The sequence below is a fragment of the Nicotiana tabacum genome, chromosome 3, assembly GCF_000715075.1.
Source record: "Nicotiana tabacum cultivar K326 chromosome 3, ASM71507v2, whole genome shotgun sequence".
NCBI lineage: Eukaryota > Viridiplantae > Streptophyta > Magnoliopsida > Solanales > Solanaceae > Nicotiana > Nicotiana tabacum.
In genome coordinates this window covers 10834466-10853397 of record NC_134082.1, presented here as the reverse complement: position 1 = coordinate 10853397, position 18932 = coordinate 10834466, and the positions used below count along the sequence as shown (strand labels likewise).

Sequence of the window (18932 nt, the reverse complement as noted above, 5' to 3'; positions counted from 1 at the left end):
CAGTGCCATGAAACTGGATGTCTCACACGGCTATTTCACAAATAATCAGTATATCACCATGAAAGATAAAAACACATAGATTCGCGTTGCTTACCCACTGAAAAGCAAAAAAGGAACGTACAAATTCCTTTACGCAAACAGTATATATAAATTAAACTCTTTGAAGAATCAATCCTCCTAATAATTGATAAAAGAGTTACAAATGAAAAGGGATATAGAAAGTTAGTTTGAACTTTTAATGCAAACATAAATTTTATTCCCCCAGCAAAAGTACGTAGCACTTAATTGCAATACATATAACACCATAATGAAAGGGTGACATTTCCTTATTCTCTCCTCAAAAATCACCACTTTTTTATGCAAAAAACCAGTAAGAACACGAGAAAATATTTACATACAACTTTGCTTAAATAAAGTCCTTTCCCCACAAAGGCTTCATTCATTAATCTTCTAGTTTTTGACAAAGGCCTCCAATTAATGAAACATGAAATGGGATAGTAATCCAGATTCGATCGCGCGCAAAAGGTCAAGAAAAGCTCCACCTTGATTGAAAAAATGTAAATTGATGCAATGAAGTATTACATCTGGTTGATGACGACGTATGGTGTAGACTCCATCAGATACCTATCGATTTCTTTCTGATGGATCACGTTGATGAACGAATTCATGTGGTTAAGCGGCCGAGCTCCCAGATGAATTGTTCCCTATATGATTATCTTAAAATCACCCAAATACACCAAGAAATTAAAGGTAACTACTATCCATAATAATAAATAGTAAAATTGCACTAATAGCATAAAAATTATTACAGGGGTTTTTGTATAACATATTTAAAAGGACTTACTGATGGGAAGCTTATGGAAAAAGAAACAGGCAGCAATGGCACAATAGGCAAGACATAGAACCACTCCTTTCATGTAATGTGAGGTTCCATCCTGCAATAATTGCAAAAACATTGAAGTTTCCTTTTTTGCTTCAAAATATGTTATATATATATATATATAGAAGTTGAACTGAAGAGAGAAATAGCTAAGTTCCTTATATAATTTGAACATGATATCCTCAATTTTTGTCTTGTAGAATAATCCAAATATATCATGCCATTCATATTCTCCACGTTCGGACAAAATTGACAGAGCATTTTCTTTTTGTTTTGGATCAGCATGGACCCCAATATTTCTATTTTTGGTAAAGTTTTGTTCTCTATAAATTTTTTGGTTCATTTTGCAGTATTATAATTTTTCAGTTTAAGTTATATTATATGCAGACTATGTAAAACAATTTTATATTGTCATTAAATTTTAACCGTTGAAGGGGAGCCTTAGCGTAATCGGTAAAGCTATACGGGTTCGAGCCGTGGAAACAACCTCTTGCAGAAATGTAGGGTAAGACTACGTACAAATTACAATAGATCCTTGTAGTCCGCCCTTCCCCGGACCCTTAGCATAGCAGGAGCTTAGTGCCCCGGGCTGTTCTTTATTGAGTTTTAAGCCTATTATTAGTTAGCATTATTATTATATTACTGATCATCAATGTTTATCAAGAGATTTAGCGGACTGTAAATACCTAATAAGTGACGTAATTGTATAAATATGACCTAATTATATTAATATTAACTTAAAACTCATACTTTTGTATAGTTTATACAGGGTAAAGGGCTGCTATCGAAGAATTAGTCAGCAAAAAGTGTTTGTCAAATGATAAAAGGACCTGCAAGGTGAAGGCAATGAGAAGAATTGAGAAAGCAAGGGAACCAGTTTCAAGCAGGCTGAAGTCCAAATCCATATCCACACCAATTATCCATCCCACAATGACACATAAAGGTACCTGAAAATAATAAAGAAGTTAGCTTTATTCTTTCTCTGAAAACAATAACTGAAACAACCACCCCCTAAGTGACATATAGACAAACCGATTTAACTTATATACAACACTGACGATGTGAGGAGAACCTTGACGTAACTGGTAAAGCTACCTACATGTGATCTGGAGGTCACGAGTTCGAGCCGTGGAAACAGCATCTTGCATAAATGCAGAGTAAGGTTGCGTACGATCTACCCTTATGGTCTGGGTCTTCCCGGGACTCCGCACATAGCGAGAGCTTAGTGCACCAGGCTGCCCTTTATAACACTGACGATGTAAATTAAACTTTTTTTATATTATATTATTGCTTGTTGCAGTATGTAACCTACCTTATTTTTCAAGTTACTAATCCCATTTTAATTTTATGAACGGTTATTTCAAATTATCTTTTAGGTGAACCGATCGTATAAAATATTTTACAATATACGTGTGTAAAAATTAAGCTCTAGACAAAAATAGCCAAAAATTAAAGAAATTGGGAAATATATACATAAAGAAACAAATATTGCCAAGTTCTCACCACAAACATGGAAATCTGAGAAGCTGATCCCAAGGCAACACCTAGAGATATATCCTGCATTGGTATATATATATAGAGTTATTTAGAATACTAATTATATATTCTCTTCTGAAATTGAATAATGTAATTAAGGAGTTTGTAGTATAAGATTGTATATCTTACCAACTTGTTTTTTAAAGCAAATATGATGGATCCAGCATGTTCTGCTGCATTTCCAACTATTGGCAACAATATTAAACTTATGAAACTCACTGAAATGCCCCAAGAATCTGATGCATCCTGAGATTGAAATTACAGTAATTAAACCGTCCATAAAAAAATGAAATTAGAGCCTTAGAAATAAAACAAGTTACCTGCTACAAGGAGGTTGAAATAGTTTATACTGTCAGTGTATAACAATTAAATCCGTACATTTATTATCAAAGCTTACCTCAATTGTACCCACGACGTACTCTGATAATATAGCAATAGTAATTGTCATGCCAATCAACCAAGCAAATGAACTCCAAAAACCAATCACCGCCTCATCTCCCGCAACTTTATCTTCTTCCTCCTACTCATTTGTCATCAAAATAAAAGTTTTGATTTTAGTATACTAACTATCTAAAAATGTTGTCACACTCGTATCTGGTCTCCCAAAAAATACACTATTTTGGAGGATCTGACATGCACCATTGGCATTTTTAAAGAGTCCGAGCAATATAGGTGGGTGCCGGATGAGTGGTTCAAAATATGACAATATATATTATTCTAAAAATAGAAAAACATTACCTCCTCGGACGATTCAAACATTTGTCTGTGTGTTCGCAGTTGAAAGAAGAGATAAGCTGCATATGCTACAAGCATACAAATGCTGCTAACTCTAGACAACCCCAATATTGAAGTTGTTACATTATTGTTAATTAGTGCTGGCTCCACAGACAATCTATACATCAGTGGCAACATGTGGCAAAGCAATCCCAGTAAAAGGAGAACTGAGTTTACATCAGCTTGTCCCTGTCCCAAAATTGAAAGATAAATGTCAAAGCAAAAAAAAAAAAAAGATGCATTGAAGCAGTACTAACACACCGTGGCGAAGCTAGAAAATTTATTAAGGAAAGTTAAAATATAAAAAACTAAACACACGAAAGAAGTCAAAAATGAATATTTGTACTGTGTAATTTTTTAGCGAAGGAGTGTCAAGATATCCTTTGGTAAAAGGTGGCTCCGCCACGGATTAGCAAATTTAGTATGGATTTTACTTACATATACATGATAATTTAGATAATATAAAGATAGCTACTAGTGTAACTTAATGTTTTATAGCAGGTGGGCCAACTACTTTCTAAATAACTACTTTCACTTATTATGGATGGTTACTCTGCACGTACCTTTAGGTTACTTGATAGCTTAAAAATTCTTTACACGATCAGTATATAGAAGTTACAAGAATTTGTGCACTGACTGTGTAAGAAATCTTTATACAGTCCGATCGTTTGTAGGTAAATTTTTACGATAAGTATTAATCGGCAACCTAATACAAATGGTAATTAACATGCTATAATAAATTAAACTACGTTGTTTAGATTAAAATAAATATATATACATTGTCAATGTACCTAATTTAAATCCTATATATTGATGTGAACTTACCCTGTCAAATCTTTGTTCCTTTTTAAGGTTGGTCAATCCTCCACAAAGAAGAGAGCTTCCAAGAACAAGAAGAAGATTGGAAAGAATAGATCCCAATAGAGAATACTTTAGAACATGTATTTTCCTTTGGTAAAGAGCAAGTAATGCTATTATCATCTCTGTTGCATTTCCACATGTTGCATTTAATAGACCCCCAACTGCATTAAATCATAAAAATAACCATGCATCATTATTAATTTTTCAACTTAAGTAAATAAATAAATATATACACTTTTTTTTCTGGGAGGTATAAGAACAAAATGCATACCTGTTGGACCAGTGAAGTAAGCAATTTGTCTTTTTTAATTTCAGGTAGAAGGGAGAAAAAAAAAGAATAATTGTGTTAGGAATTTTGTCATTAGATTAAAAATAGGAGTTAAAAAGAATTAAAAAAAGAAACAACTTACTCAGTCAAGAAGCTGACACGTTCAGCAAGCGGTGCAAGTCCAAGTAAACTAAACGCAAAAATCCAGGGCTGCTCAAAAACATAAATATAAACATGATCCTTCATAGTTTGAAGCTTTTCCACAAATTCTCTAATCTATTTATCTTAGTTCAAAATTAATTTATATACATCGATATTGTAAAGAAATTTTTTTTACGTGATATGATCGAGTAAATTTTTTACACCAGCGCTATATATCAGGTCATCTAAAAGATAGGCCTATGTAAATATCTCAACGAACTCATATGGGCGCTCCTCAACCCGAAGATAATCTCTCAAATATACATATATTGATGTTGTTGACCTATTTTTCTTTTCTTTTCTTTCGTTTGACTACATGTAACGGTTAACCATTCATAAAAATAGGATTAGGAACTTGAAAAATAAGAAAAGTTACAATATACTGATAATGTAAAAATTCTTTATACTATCCATTACGAACAATTACATGCAGTTCATCATTTAAGTAGTCTGATAGCGTAAAAAATTTATTTATACTGTCAATGTATAACAGTTAAAATCATAGTCTTGAAAGACAAATGTATATAACAAATTAAATGAGGAGAAAATTAAGAAAATGCTTACTCTTGCAAAATGATAGTATTGAGCTAGCATTGCCAAAGGGATAACTGGAAAGAGCAAACAAAGCTTTGTTCCTAATATAACCTCTTGAAGATTACCCAAGATTTCTCTGAGCTTCTTAAAACGAATTTTTGATACAAGTTCTGGATCCGATTTTTTCCTCATCATTGAATTTGACAAATTTTGTGCATTCTTTTTGATGAATTCTTGCTCTTTTTTATTAATTTCTCCATTCTCCAAATCACTTAGAGAACCCATAATACAAAAAATGAAAAAAAATAATTAAGATGAATAGAATTTGTTGTAAGAAAAAGGGGAAATTGTATGCATCTTTATAGTTTATACTTGTATTTCTTGAGTTTATAGAGGACAAGAAATGGGAGTTGGAATTTGAAGCTTCCTAGAATTTTCGCTGAGTTTGTTTTGTTTTCTATAAGTTTGCATGAACTCCACGTAGTTTTATGGGAAGGAAACAGGTGCTGAAACCCTAAAAAGAGAAATATTTTCACTTGTTCCCTTTCCTGAAAATGGGTATACGAACTCTACAGAGTATACTCAAAGTAGCTCTTTATTCTTAATCGGAGATTTCGAGTTTGAGTTCTAAATATAAAGTCGTCTTTATTAAAAAGTATATTATTAGGACTTTTTTTTTTATGTAAATCTGGAATGTGGATACCGAATTAGGGGCGGACGCACCATTTTCCAAGCAGTATCACGTGACACCGCTTAATCCAGTATTTACTAAATATATACATATAGAAGGAAAAAATATTGGGTATAAATATAGAAAATGACAACGCTTATCATTATAGCGATTTATTCTTTTGTTTATTTCTTCAAACATTTGACACCGCTGATAAAAAATTCTGCCGATGACACTATACCGAACACTAGATGAAAAACAAAAAAAAACACTATGTGAATATCATTAAAATAAAATAAAAAGTAAAGATAAAAAGAATGAACAACATGTGTTATATATGGAGTGCTCATGACATGTACTGTAAAATTTATGGTACTGAAAAATGAGGTTGAGTGGTATTTGGTACGTTAATTATATTGCATTGATAGCTCAATAGTTGTTTCGTGTGGAAAATTTTTAAGGTAAGAATTCAAGTGTATATCTTACTCTCACCTCAGCAACTATATATTTGCATTGAATATAGCCTAATCCAATTATTTTTTTAAAAGGAAACTTTTCTTGGAGGAAAATTTTGAATATTTATAAATTGAGGATGACTTCTACTTCTCACAACAACAATACAATAATTCACAATATATAGTCATGAAGAGAATTATGTTTAACGGAAGATATATATTTTAGTATTTTCTTTTATATTATAAGTATTAGCTTTTGATCTTTTCTCTTAGAAATATTGGTCAAGTGACCAAATCACTTTAAATGATAATCTCTTTTAATATGCCTGATTTATTATCATCAAAGTTCTCTATATTAGCTTCAGCATTAACCATGTTATTTCGATCCAAATAGAGTTTAGCATTTTGTGAGACAATGCTGAAGTCCGAGGATACTATATATGACAAAACTTTAGGGTGTGTTTGGTATGAAGGAAAATATTTTCCGGAAAATATTTTTCAATTTTTCTATGTTGGTTGACTTAAATGTTTTGGAAAATATTTTCCTTATCAATTCATTTTAAAATGTTTTCCTTATTAAGAGAAGGGAAAACATTTTCCAAAGCTCCTTCTCAACCTTCCCCATCCTCGCCAACCCACCCCACCCCCTCTCCAAAAAAGAGGGGGGGGGGGTTTCAAATTTCAATTTTTCCGTTATCACCCACCCTACTATCTCTCCACTCCCCCTGCAAAAAAAATATTTTTTTTTACCTTAATTTCTTTTTTTTTTTTTTTTTTGCAATTTCATTTTTCTTCACCACCCATCCCAACCCCACCTCCCTCCCCCCTCTCTCCGCACAATTTTTTTTACTTTTTTTTTTGTAATTTAAATTTCTCGATCTCAACCTCTGTAAGACATAATTGATTCACTAGTATACCTCAAACTGAAACCAATACAACACATAATCGTGCAATCAACCCGTCGATAGCAGACTCCCCCATTTGGATCAAAGCTAAGGAATAAAGCATCTGATAACTTACAATAGACACCCCCATACTAGCATAACACGTTTTTTTTCATTTTACTGCCCCCAAAGCCCCGCCGCCCACCCCTGCCCCCCCACCCCCCCGAAAAAATTTTAAATATATTTTTCAGTTTTAACTTTATTATTTATTGGTTTAAATGCTCAAAATTTTACAAGTTCCAAAATTATGAGTTTGGAGGTTTATGTGTTTGGAAGTTTACGGGTTCGAAATTCCGCGGTTTTGAAAGTTTAGTGGTTCGAAAGTTTATGAAATTTGTGGGTCCGGAAGGTTGTTGGTTTGAAAGTTTATGGCTTCATGTTTATTATATCTAAATGATTTATGAATACTCTTGAAAAGTCATTTTCCTTAATTTGCGTACCAAATACCGGGAAATGAATAAGATTACTAAATATTTTCCAAGAAAATGTTTTCTTGGAAAATATTTTCCAAGAAAATGTTTTCTTGGAAAATATTTTCCAAGAAAATGTTTTCTTGGAAAATATTTTCCACGGAAAACATTTTCCGTTATACCAAACACATCCTTAGTGAAGGAACTTTTTCTTTTTCATTTTACCCATTAGTCCAACAGGTGGTGGAACTTGATATACAATGTGTTTACGTACACGGGGAAGCATTTTTCAATTGAATTTATCTTATATTCACTATGAAACTTTTATATTAAGTAATTTAATTTGTTTTAGAAGATTAATTTGTTTTTTCGGTTACTATTTTTATGATTAATTACATACAGGGCTCCAATTACTTTTTGTCTATCGTGTAATGGCTGGATCCCAATTCTTTATTTTCTTTTTGAAGTCTTATACCATGCGATGTTACGGGACACCAAACAAAATATTTATAAGGAAATTAAAAATCTTGGGGATATATAGAAAATAACATCACTTGCCATTATAGTGATTTATTTATTTATTTATTTTTTTAAATTATGATATTGTTTATGTAAAATCCTGCGTACGCTACTGGGTCAGATGATACGCTTTACTAAGGGGTGTCTCCGCCACTAACTTACAAAGAGTAGGAAATGATCTACCAAAATGATTCGTAGCATAGTTTGGAGTATAGGAAGAAGTAAATAGAAGTTTCCTTGAATTTTCATATATGACTGTTAAGAGAGAATCAGATCTTCAGTACTTTCTTGCTCTAACTTCTAACATTAAAAGAAGAGAAATCACATTACAAGTACCAATTAAGCTTTCATTTTGGATTATGATCCAATTCTGCCATTGATAGAGGAAGTTTCGTTTGCTGGTAATTTCTTAACAAAATGGCAATAACATATTCTGTTTCAACTGAAATATGGGTACTCTTATCTTAGAAAGCTTCCCTTTGATGGTGACTTACTGCTTATATTGTGCTGAAACTATCTCTATATATCATACTAGAACTTAGATAACTGTCACTTTTTTCCTTTTCTTCTTTTTATTTAGTTACTAGTATTAGAACCCGCACAATATGCGTATAATTTGATAGAATATTAATTTTATAAAGTTATAATCTAATATATCATATTATTTTAATAAATATTACGTTGTTATTTTTTATTTTAATGTAATGTGCAGAAATATAACAAAATCTATACAAAATAAAAAAATACACATCATATAGTAATCAAATAAATTATTTGTTCCTTATTTATTCTTTATCTTGATAAAGAGGAAGAAGAGGCATGTACGAGTTCAACCGAGGATCAAGTGGGGAGTCTTACCTAAGGATAATGCGCAAGAATTGGAGGGATGGTTGAAGGCTAGTGGAGCCTGGAAGAGTGGCGGAGATACTAGCGTTATGTGGACTGACTATACAAGGGAGGCGGCGAGAGAGGTGTTAGGGGTCTCGAAGAGTTACTCTGGCGGGCACCGAGGTGACTGGTGGAGGAATAAAGTGGTCCAGAGTAAAGTGGAAGCAAAGAAAGCGGCTTACCTAAGTTAGTGGAGAGCACCGACGAGGAGTAGAGGATAGAGAACAGAGAAAGATACAAGGAAGCTAGGAGGGATGCGAAATTAGTGGTCACAGAGGCTAAGACTGTTGCATTTGGTCGGCTTATGAGGAACTGAGGGGTAAAGGTGGGAACAAGAAGTTATTTTGGCCGACCAAAGCGAGAGAGGAGAAGGCTCGTGACCTGGATCAAGTGAGGTGCATCAAAGACGGGGAAGGTCGTGTATTGATGGAAGAGGCCTAGATTAAGCATAAATGTCGTGGTACTTTTATAAACTTCTGAATGAAGATGGGGACGAAAAGATCGTGTTAAGGGAATTGGGGCACTCCGAGAGTCACCAAGACTTTAGGTACTGTAGGCGTATTATGGTTGAGGAGGTCGTGGGAGCGATGCATAAGATGAGTCGGGGCAAAGCGATTAGATCAGACAAGATTCTAGTAGAATTTTGGAGGTATGTAGGTAGAGAAGGCTTAGAGTAACTGGCTGAGCTGTTTAATGTTATTTTCATGACGAAGAGGATGCCAGATGAATGGAGGTGGAGTATGATGATTCCGTTGTACAAGAACAAATGTGATATCCAGAATTTTAACAACTATATAGGTATCAAGTTACTAAGTCATACTATAAAAGTTTGGAAGAGAGTGGTGGAAGGGAGGGTAAGGAGGGCGGTGTCTATATCAGCAAAACAGCTCGGGTTCATGCTGGGTCGTTCTACTACAGAAGCTATCCACCTTATCAGGAGGTTGGTGGAACAGTATAGAAATAGGAAGAGGGATTTGCATATGGTGTTTATTAACATAGAGAATGCGTATGACAAGGTCCCTAAGGACGTTCTTTGGAGATGCCTTGAGGTGAACGATGTGTTGGTAGCTTATATTAGGGAAATAAAAGATATGTATGATGGAGCTAAGATTCAGATTAGTACTGTGGCAGGTTACTCAGGGCCTTTTCCGGTGGTTATGGGGTTAAATCAAGGATCTGCGCTCAGCCTGTTCTTATTTGCACCGGCGATAGACGCACTGACACACCATATTCAAGAGGAGGTGCCATGGTCTATGTTGTTCGCTGATGATATAGTTCTGATTGATGAGACTCGAGGCGACATTAATAAGAGACTGGAGGTATGGAGGCAGGCCCTGGAGTTTAAAGGTTTCAAGTTGAGTAGGACCAAGGAGGAATATTTGGAGCGCAAGTTCAGCGACGTGTCAGAGGAAGAGTGTCACGACCTAAACCGATGGGCCGCGACGGGCACCTGATATCTTACTCGACCAAGTACCAATGTAATGTATCTTTCTTATTACATCATTATGTACACATGACATACCGGCCTAATAGGCCAACATAATCATTTATAAACTCAAAACATAGGCCAACAAGGCCGTACAATCTTTCACATACATGACATATGTCTACAAGCCTCTAAGAGTACATAAATGTCATAAAGGTCGGGACAGGGTCCCGCCTTACCAAACAATACACGTCTAAAGCTTACTAACCAAACGAGCAACTCCGAAACAAATGGAGCGCACCAACATCTTCCGCTGAGCTGATAGCCTACTTGGAGGGCTCTTAACCTATCTATCGGGACCTGTGGGCATGAAACACAGCGTCCCCAGGCAAAAGGGACGTCAGTATGAATAATGTACCGAGTATGTAAAGCACATAAATAAATACATAAGAGACATATAGAGTACATGACTCAACTTGTAAGTCTGAATAACTTTGTAAATCATAAATTACTTTTAACATCATGCATATGCGTATGAATGTTATGTCGTGCATAGGTACATGTTTCATAACATCATCAGCCTCTGAGGGCATCCCATCATATCATATCGGCCGCTTTGGGCAAAATCATTCATCGTATACCAGCTGATAAGGTGGTGGTGCGTATATAATGCCTAATCAGGTGGTGGTGCATATATAATGCCATAACCTCTTCCCATATCCCATATACATATACATAAATATATACGCGTATATAACTCCGTTTGAATCATATTTCAGCCACTGTGGGAAACATCATCATCATATACCAGCTGATCAGGTGGTGGTGCGTATATAACGCCGTAACCTTTTCCCATATACCATATACATATATTTACATATATACGCGTATATAACGCCATTTGGTAATGGGTCAATGCACATGTATAAATGAGTGAAATGCATGAAAAATACGTAATAATCCCAATATTTCTTCCTGATAAACTTTGTCAACTATGTATTATTCTGAGACCCATGAACAGAAGATAATATATTATGACACATGGAAATTCAAGAACATAGATATCTCTAATACTTCTATGAATAGAGTCATTTATGGAATTTGTGCATTTGCACGTTTCGTTCGTATCGTATGGATCATGCCAAAAGAATGGAAGGGATAACCTTAACATACCTGGAGTAGGGAAAACTCTGTATAATATTCCATTGGAAACCTTAGTGGATTGAACTTAGAACCCTAAAAATCGGATTAAGCTTCTGCTTTTTGAAATCCTTGAGTGAAATTTGTTCCTGCTTCTTTTGAAATTTATGAACGAATTTTGCTTTGAATTTGTTGAAATTTGGAATGAAATCACTTCTGACTCTAATGTCTTTGTTCAAAGATAGAATGATTTTTGAAGGATTGACTTAAGGATAATGCTTAATTATAAGCAAGTCTTTGAATAAGATTTTAGGAAGAAACAAAACTTTGGTTGAAAAATATTTTGGGTGTAAAGGTTGGCTAACGTATTTGATGGTAAGAATGGCTAAGGTTTGGTTGTAGTGTTTGAATACAACATATAGAATAAGTGAAGTGTCTTGAAATTAATAAGGTATGTTGCCACTTAGGACATTTAATTACTTAGTCGTTCCATGTTGTTAGCTAGTGCTACCACGTCTCATTTCTACATTGTAATAATTAACTAGGTAATGTTCTGCTACTCCGGTAATTAATCAATTACCGGCAAAATTAAGAATTATTTCCACTTTACTTAAAATATTACTCACTTTTCACATACCTTATATACCTTAATAGTATGGTCATGTGGTACCTCATATGACACTAGTCCATAAATATCGGGTATTTTATCTTGGGCCGTATTTTATCCCAAAATGCCAAACTTTGACAAAATTCGTTTTTCTTAGACTTGCTCCTCCTTTCACCTTCATGAATTTACTAATCACTTGTAAAATAGCATAACCCTTATAATCCCCAAATAATCTTTTCCTTGGACTGATGTCCATTACCTTATGGCAAATTCCACGTGAAATACTACATGGTGCAACATTGTCGTAACTTATTACTGCAAAGTGTAACATCACCGTAATGTAATACTGTCGGATACAACACCATCATAACTTAATACTACAAAACATAACATCATCGTAATATAATACTGCAGGATGTAATATTGCGGGGTGTAACATCATTCCCCCTTTGGAACATTCGTCCTCGAATGTTGACTGATGCTCTTATCATTTTCGTAACTTATAATTCTTGTGATTACCTTAATACTCTTATTGCCATTTAACAGGTTGCTCTATGAATAAATCCAAAGTCTAGGGTATTCCCCCCTTTAGTCTTTTTGCTCTTATCATGACCTGTGGTTGAAATTTTCCTAATCTCGCAACTGTTGTTACCTCCTGTCATGGAGCCTGTAGGACCCTGGCTTTGTAAGTGCACTTATGCTATTCATCTTTCCTTTTTCCTTTTATTTTTTAGTCAATCTGTAGGGCTTACTTTGTATATACAAGGCTTAATAGGATGCCTCTCTAGGCCTTTTTAGGTATATTGAAGTCCTTTGCTCGATACTTTGTTGAATTTGCGAATATGGCCATATCTTATTTCATAGATCTGGTTACCCATTCACATGACTTTACTGTATTTACATGGGTTATACTATACCATAATTTTTGCTTCAATCAGCCTTTACTGAGGTATGCTTACCAAGTTCCCAGTTACTTTTGTTGCCTATCCTTTAGGTATAAATCTATGTCCTCTAATGCTTCCACATTACTGTTCATCTTAAGAATGACGGCCTAATCTCTTCTCATACTTTATAACTTTTATCAATCCATTGTTGATTCACCTCAATTTTGATCCATAATCCACCCCTGATAACTTAACCTTTTATGTAATATTTTTTTTTTGTTTTTTTTTCAAATAATTATTCAAACGAAGGCCCAAACGTCATCCTGTATCTGTCACAATTATACCTTCATTTTATTACCAGGTCAACATTTCATTCCTTCTAAATGCTATTAGTCTTAGACTCCTTTGAGTTCATTCAGGCTATATTGAGCTTTGTATAATTTAGAGAAACCATCAGCTCTTCTTGTTTTTACGAGCTTAATCCTGAGGACTTATCCATTTTTGTTACCTTTTAACTCGCCTGTTCTTATCCTTACTCCTGTCTTCTAGATCCTTGTCGCTTCACCATATAATAACTTGCAACCTACACAACTCCATTTATATTATTTGTAACCTTTCAACTTGCTTGCATCATAGATTTCCTTTTGTTATTCCGGAACATCAAGCAAGACATCACATTGTCTCTAACTCTTCTATACTCTTTTAACTACACCTCTCGATACGAAGAAACCATAGGCTAAAAGATATGCCATTAACGATGCCGCTATCATTCCTGGATATTGAATCCCCGTGCTTATAACCTTCTATCCGAAGTATGGACTATTCATAACTTTCTACATTTGAGTATCTCGTACGCTGTTCACTTTTACCTTACTTAAAATCTCGTATCATATCATCTATCTCTTTCATAACCTCCCTTCAACTTAGGTGTAATTTACGTCCACAACTTGACGCTCTATTATAATACTCACACCTTTGGTACATACACAATCCGGTGGGAGCTTCGTACTGACTTCTTATGAGGCTGATACTTCTTCTAACTGGCTTCCTTGTAGAGCCATTATAGATTATGGTTGTTGTGTTATTTCTCTTGAACATCTGATACTAAGAGTGATTATGTCATGTTCTCCAGCACAACTCTTATAATATTTCTTGGTCTAATAATCAGACTCCTGATTTACTTTGGTGATGTAATTCTTTAGTCTCATCTTCTTTTTGATTAGACTCTATGTAGGATTAAGATATCTTCCGACCTGCGGCTCCTGGTATTAGTATTTACTTTAGCCTTTCATAGGCGCTGAGGGATATTCATGATAAAATCCTTTAACAAATCAATCCTTCATCTATGACCTGGGCTTAATTCTTTCTTTTAACTTATACCGGAGTCTTTTATGGCTGTATGATTGTCAACAAATATGCTGCCTGGATAATGCTCCAAAATCTTGAGTGTATCTATAACGTACTAACTCTGGATAATTGATCAAATAACTCTTTCATTCCATCTTAGCCTTCTTTCAACGTAAGCTATTACTTTTCCTGGTCTTTTTGCCCCTTGTTGCATCCATACTTAGATTATCTTCGTGCGCACACTTGCCAGAGTTTTCATACAACTCATATGATCTCGGATATTACTTTTAATTCTTACTTTCCGTTCATTAGCCACAGTAGGTGCCACTTTCCTTTGGAGTGCTTACAATGTTGTTGTGAGATTGTTGTTATACGACCATTTCCTCTTTAGGTCATTGTGCTTAGGTTGAAGCCTTCTTTCTTATCTCCTCAGCTAGTCTTTCGTTGTAGTACTTAGGGAGAACCCTTGACTCTCGTAAAGCTGTGAGCTTATTACGAACCTTTTTGATGTCTTTACTTGCCTATAATCATCCATAGTTGCTTACTTCCATGCCCTTGTGCTTGTATGGTTGCTTTTGAACTGATATTTTGACTGCCTTCCCAATGACACTTTCTTTTATCCCCGTAACACTCATACAGTACCTTTAACTACCCCGACTCTTGTTTGAATATATCTCAAGTTTTATAATGATATTTTTTGAGGCTGAATTCTCCATGTTGGGTTCTACTATGTTTACTTTACACGATCTGATGACTCCTCTGTAACCTCTTATTTTGCCATAACTGGGATCTTCCTGACCAATTACTAACTACACATTGGCCCATTCTCATATTAATATTCCTCGTAATCTTTCTTGGGTTATTTCCTTTGTCTTAACTTACATCTCGCACTCTCTCCTTATTTATTAATAATAGCTCGGGCTGGAACCTTTACTTCCTCTCCTTGGCATCGTGCTTGCACAATATTTTTAAATCGTAGCGTATCTGTAAGATTTTGGATAAGTGCCATCTCATTCCTCTTTTATTTATCGCATTCTTCCTTTACCATTCCATAGTCACTAGAACCACTTAATTCTGACTTAATGCCACATCACTCCATATTTCCCCTTTTAGGGGTGTACTAAAAGCTGAAGCCACGAGGATCTACCTATAGATGTTTTACCTCTTCATTTTTGGTGTCGTTTTCTCAACATCAATGATCCTTACTCGCCTTGCGGCAATCCTTCTGTACCAAGGATGACAATTTCCCTTACTCGCGAGGGTGACACTTAGCGTAACTGGCACATACATTCTCTTAAGCTTAACTTTGCTCACATTGCTTGCTCTAGGGAAGCGTCTCCCTGAATGATTATTCTCTGAATTCATCATGAATCTTCTTCTGTGGTCCATTTTATTATCGACAGAACGAAATTTGAAATTCCCATGATGCCGAGTATTTTCCAATCATTTACTCCCTAATTCATATTTAGTTTATCTTTTTTTTTTTACCAGTCCATACTGATTTTTATTACTCTAGGGATCCTCTGGTAGTCGCGTTGGAGTCACGAACTTATTTCTTGAAATGAGAATATAACCTTATGGCCTATACTCTTTCGTTGTCTTAAGGCTCATCACCTTTCGTCTCTTCCTTCATTTGACTATAGGTTCCGTAACACTCTACCGTTTTCATCCACGTATCACACCTTATTCATAATGCTTCTTTATCTCTCTTCTCCTTACTCTGCTAATATTTCTGCATATCCCTTTTCTTGTGAAAACTTCAATACGACATTCTTTTGCTTTTAGCTTACGTTTGCTCCATCTAATGTCTCTTTGGGTTGTTCAACACCCTCGCTCTACTAGGGATGAGAGCCATAATTAAGGTAATATTTATCCCATCTAGGCTTTCAATGCCTATCTTCTGAATGCTAGTATTCATATCTAATTGTACTATTCTAGGGTGCACCATATGGATGTCTCACAAGAAGATCTATTGGCATGTTTGTAATACACTTCAAAAAATGCCAACAAATGAAAGTAATCTATTTACTGATTTGGGTTACTCTAACCCCGGCCGAATCTTGATATCCCATCCTTCTCTTAACTATACATGTTAGCCCCCACAGGGCATAACTGAAATGGGTGTGACCAATTGTACATACCTTTGTTACTGTTGAATATAACTTAAAAAGCTTATGTTCCTCTACCTCAATTATAAACACTGTTAACCTTTATTAATTGGGCGCCTCGTACCCTTCTTCATCTTGCTTCTTTTGCTTGTTGAAACTTGTATTTATCTTCTTAATCTCTCATTATCTTTCACCATAAAGGTGGATAGGTATTCTTACCTTAAGGCTCCTTATCAAGAGGCTTACACCTTTCAGTACGCACATGATCTGCTGAAGACCTCATATTTACTTATCATAAGCATGATACAAAGTCGAGTTCCTCTAATTCAACACTTCCACAGCTATATCTCTTATCGATCATCTTTCTGAACGTAGGCATCGTCTTATTACGAATAAAAATAGAAGTTCGGGACTTTAATTCTTATAAGTGAGCTCTACCACACGATCTAGAGTAAAAAGAAAGAGTGACAGTCTTAAATGCCCTGTAGCCTCCTACTTATAAGTGTGGTGCACGATACACCCATAAACAAGACTCTACTAGACACGGCTTGTAGACTCCCTAGGATAGAACTACTCTGTACCACTTTTATCACGACCCAAACCGATAGGCCGCGACGGGCACCCGGTATCTTACTCGACCAAGTACCAATGTAACGTATCTTTGTTATTACATCATTATATACACATGACATAACGGGGCCTAATAGGCCAACATAATCATTTATAAACTCAAAACATAGGCCAACAAGGCCGTACAATCTTTCACGTACATGACATATGTCTACAAGCCTCTAAGAGTACATAAATGTCATAAAGGTCGGGGCAGGGTCCCGCCTTACCAAACAATACACATCTAAAGCATACTAACCAAACGAGCAACTCCAAAGCAAATAGAGAGCACCAACATCTTTCGCTGAGCTGATAGCCTACTTGGAGGTCTCTCGACCTGTGTATCGGGACCTGCGGGCATGAAACACAGCGTCCCCAGGCAAAAGGGACGTCAGTACGAATATGTACCGAGTATGTAAGGCACATAAATAAATACATAAGAGACATGGAAGACATATAGAGTACATGACTCAACCTGTAAGTTTGAATAACTTTGTAAATCATAAATTACTTTTAACGTCATGCATATGCGTATGAATGTCATGTCGTGCATAGGTACATGTTTCATAATATCATCAGCCTCTGCGGGCATCCCATCATATCATATCGGCTGCTGTGGGCAAAATCATCATCGTATACCAGCTAATCAGGTGGTGGTGCGTATATAATGCCATAACCTTTCCCACATCCTATACGCATATATATATATACGCATATATAACGCCGTTTGAATCATATTTACATATATACACGTATATAACGCCGTTTGAATCATATTTCAACCATTGTGGGCAACATCATCATCATATACTAGCTGATCAGGTGGTGGTACGTATATAACGCCGTAACCTTTTCCCATATACCATATATATATATTTACATATATACGCGTGTATAACGCCATTTGGTAATGGGTCAATGCACATGTATAAATGAGTGAAATACATGAAAAATACGTAATAATCCCAATATTTCTTCCTGATAAACTTTGTCAACTATGTATTATTCTGAGACCCATGAACAGAAGATAATATATTATGACACATGGAAATTCAAGAACATAGATATCTCTAATACTTCTATGAATAGAGTCATTTATGGAATTTGTGCATTTGTACGTTTCGTTCGTATCGTATGGATCATGCCAAAAGAATGGAAGGGATAGCCTTAACATACCTGGAGTAGGGAAAACTCTGTATAATATTCCGTTGGAAACCTTAGTGGATTGAACTCAGAACCCTAAAAATCGGATTAAGCTTCTGCTTTTTGAAATCCTTGAGTGAAATTCGTTCCTGCTTCTTTTGAAATTTATGAACGAATTTTGCTTTGAATTTGTTGAAATTTTGAATGAAATCACTTCCGACTCTAATGTCTTTGTTCAAAGATAGAATGTTTTTTGAAGGATTGACTTAAGGATAATGCTTAATTATAAGCAAGTCTTTGAATAAGATTTTAGGAAGAAACAGAACTTTGGTTGAAAAATGTTTCGGGTGTAAAGGTTGGCTAACGTATTTGATGGTAAGAATGGCTAAGGTTTGGTTGTAGTGTTTGAATACAACATATAGAATAAGTGAAGTATCTTGAAATTAATAAGGTATGTTGCCACTTAGGACATTTAATTACTTAGTCATTCCATGTTGTTAGCTAGTGCTGCCACGTCTCATTTCCACACTGTAATAATTAACTAGGTATTATTCCGCTACCCGGTAATTAATCAATTACCGAAAAAATTAAGAATTATTCCCACTTTACTTAAAATATTACTCACTTTTCACATACCTTATACACCTTACTAGTATGGTCATGTGGTACCTCCTATGACACTAGTCCATAAATACCAGGTATTTTAGCTTGGGCCATATTTTATCCCA

At 35.2% G+C, this 18932-nt stretch overlaps 1 protein-coding gene across 2 annotated transcripts; it reads right to left on the bottom strand.

Annotated features, from left to right (window-relative positions):
* Positions 1-226: 226 nt before the first annotated feature.
* On the bottom strand, positions 227-5403 carry LOC107823992 (vacuolar cation/proton exchanger 3-like). 2 transcript variants are annotated; one of them, XM_016650707.2, is made up of 11 exons: positions 5085-5403; positions 4462-4529; positions 4323-4351; positions 4016-4212; positions 3155-3379; positions 2814-2936; positions 2546-2662; positions 2384-2437; positions 1711-1827; positions 845-935; positions 227-704 (listed from the first exon to the last, which is right to left on the bottom strand). In XM_016650707.2, exons 1-11 carry the CDS (start codon positions 5337-5339, stop codon positions 673-675), a joined length of 1308 nt encoding a protein of 435 aa, XP_016506193.1. In that variant the 5' UTR covers positions 5340-5403; the 3' UTR covers positions 227-672. The 2 variants fall into 2 exon arrangements, with proteins under 2 accessions (XP_016506193.1, XP_016506192.1); XM_016650706.2 differs by having other exon boundaries at positions 227-716; positions 5085-5402.
* Between the last annotated feature and the right edge of the window lie 13529 nt (positions 5404-18932).

Excerpts from the sequence above, each read along its gene's own strand:
- LOC107823992 (XM_016650706.2), bottom strand. The coding sequence starts at position 5,339 with ATGGGTTCTCTAAGTGATTTGGAGAATGGAGAAATTAATAAAAAAGAG. Across the intron at positions 4,352-4,461 it reads CGTGTCAGCTTCTTGACTGA|ACAAATTGCTTACTTCACTG; the intron begins GTAAGTTGTTTC and ends AAATTAAAAAAG. Across the intron at positions 3,380-4,015 it reads AGGAACAAAGATTTGACAGG|GGACAAGCTGATGTAAACTC; the intron begins GTAAGTTCACAT and ends ATTTTGGGACAG.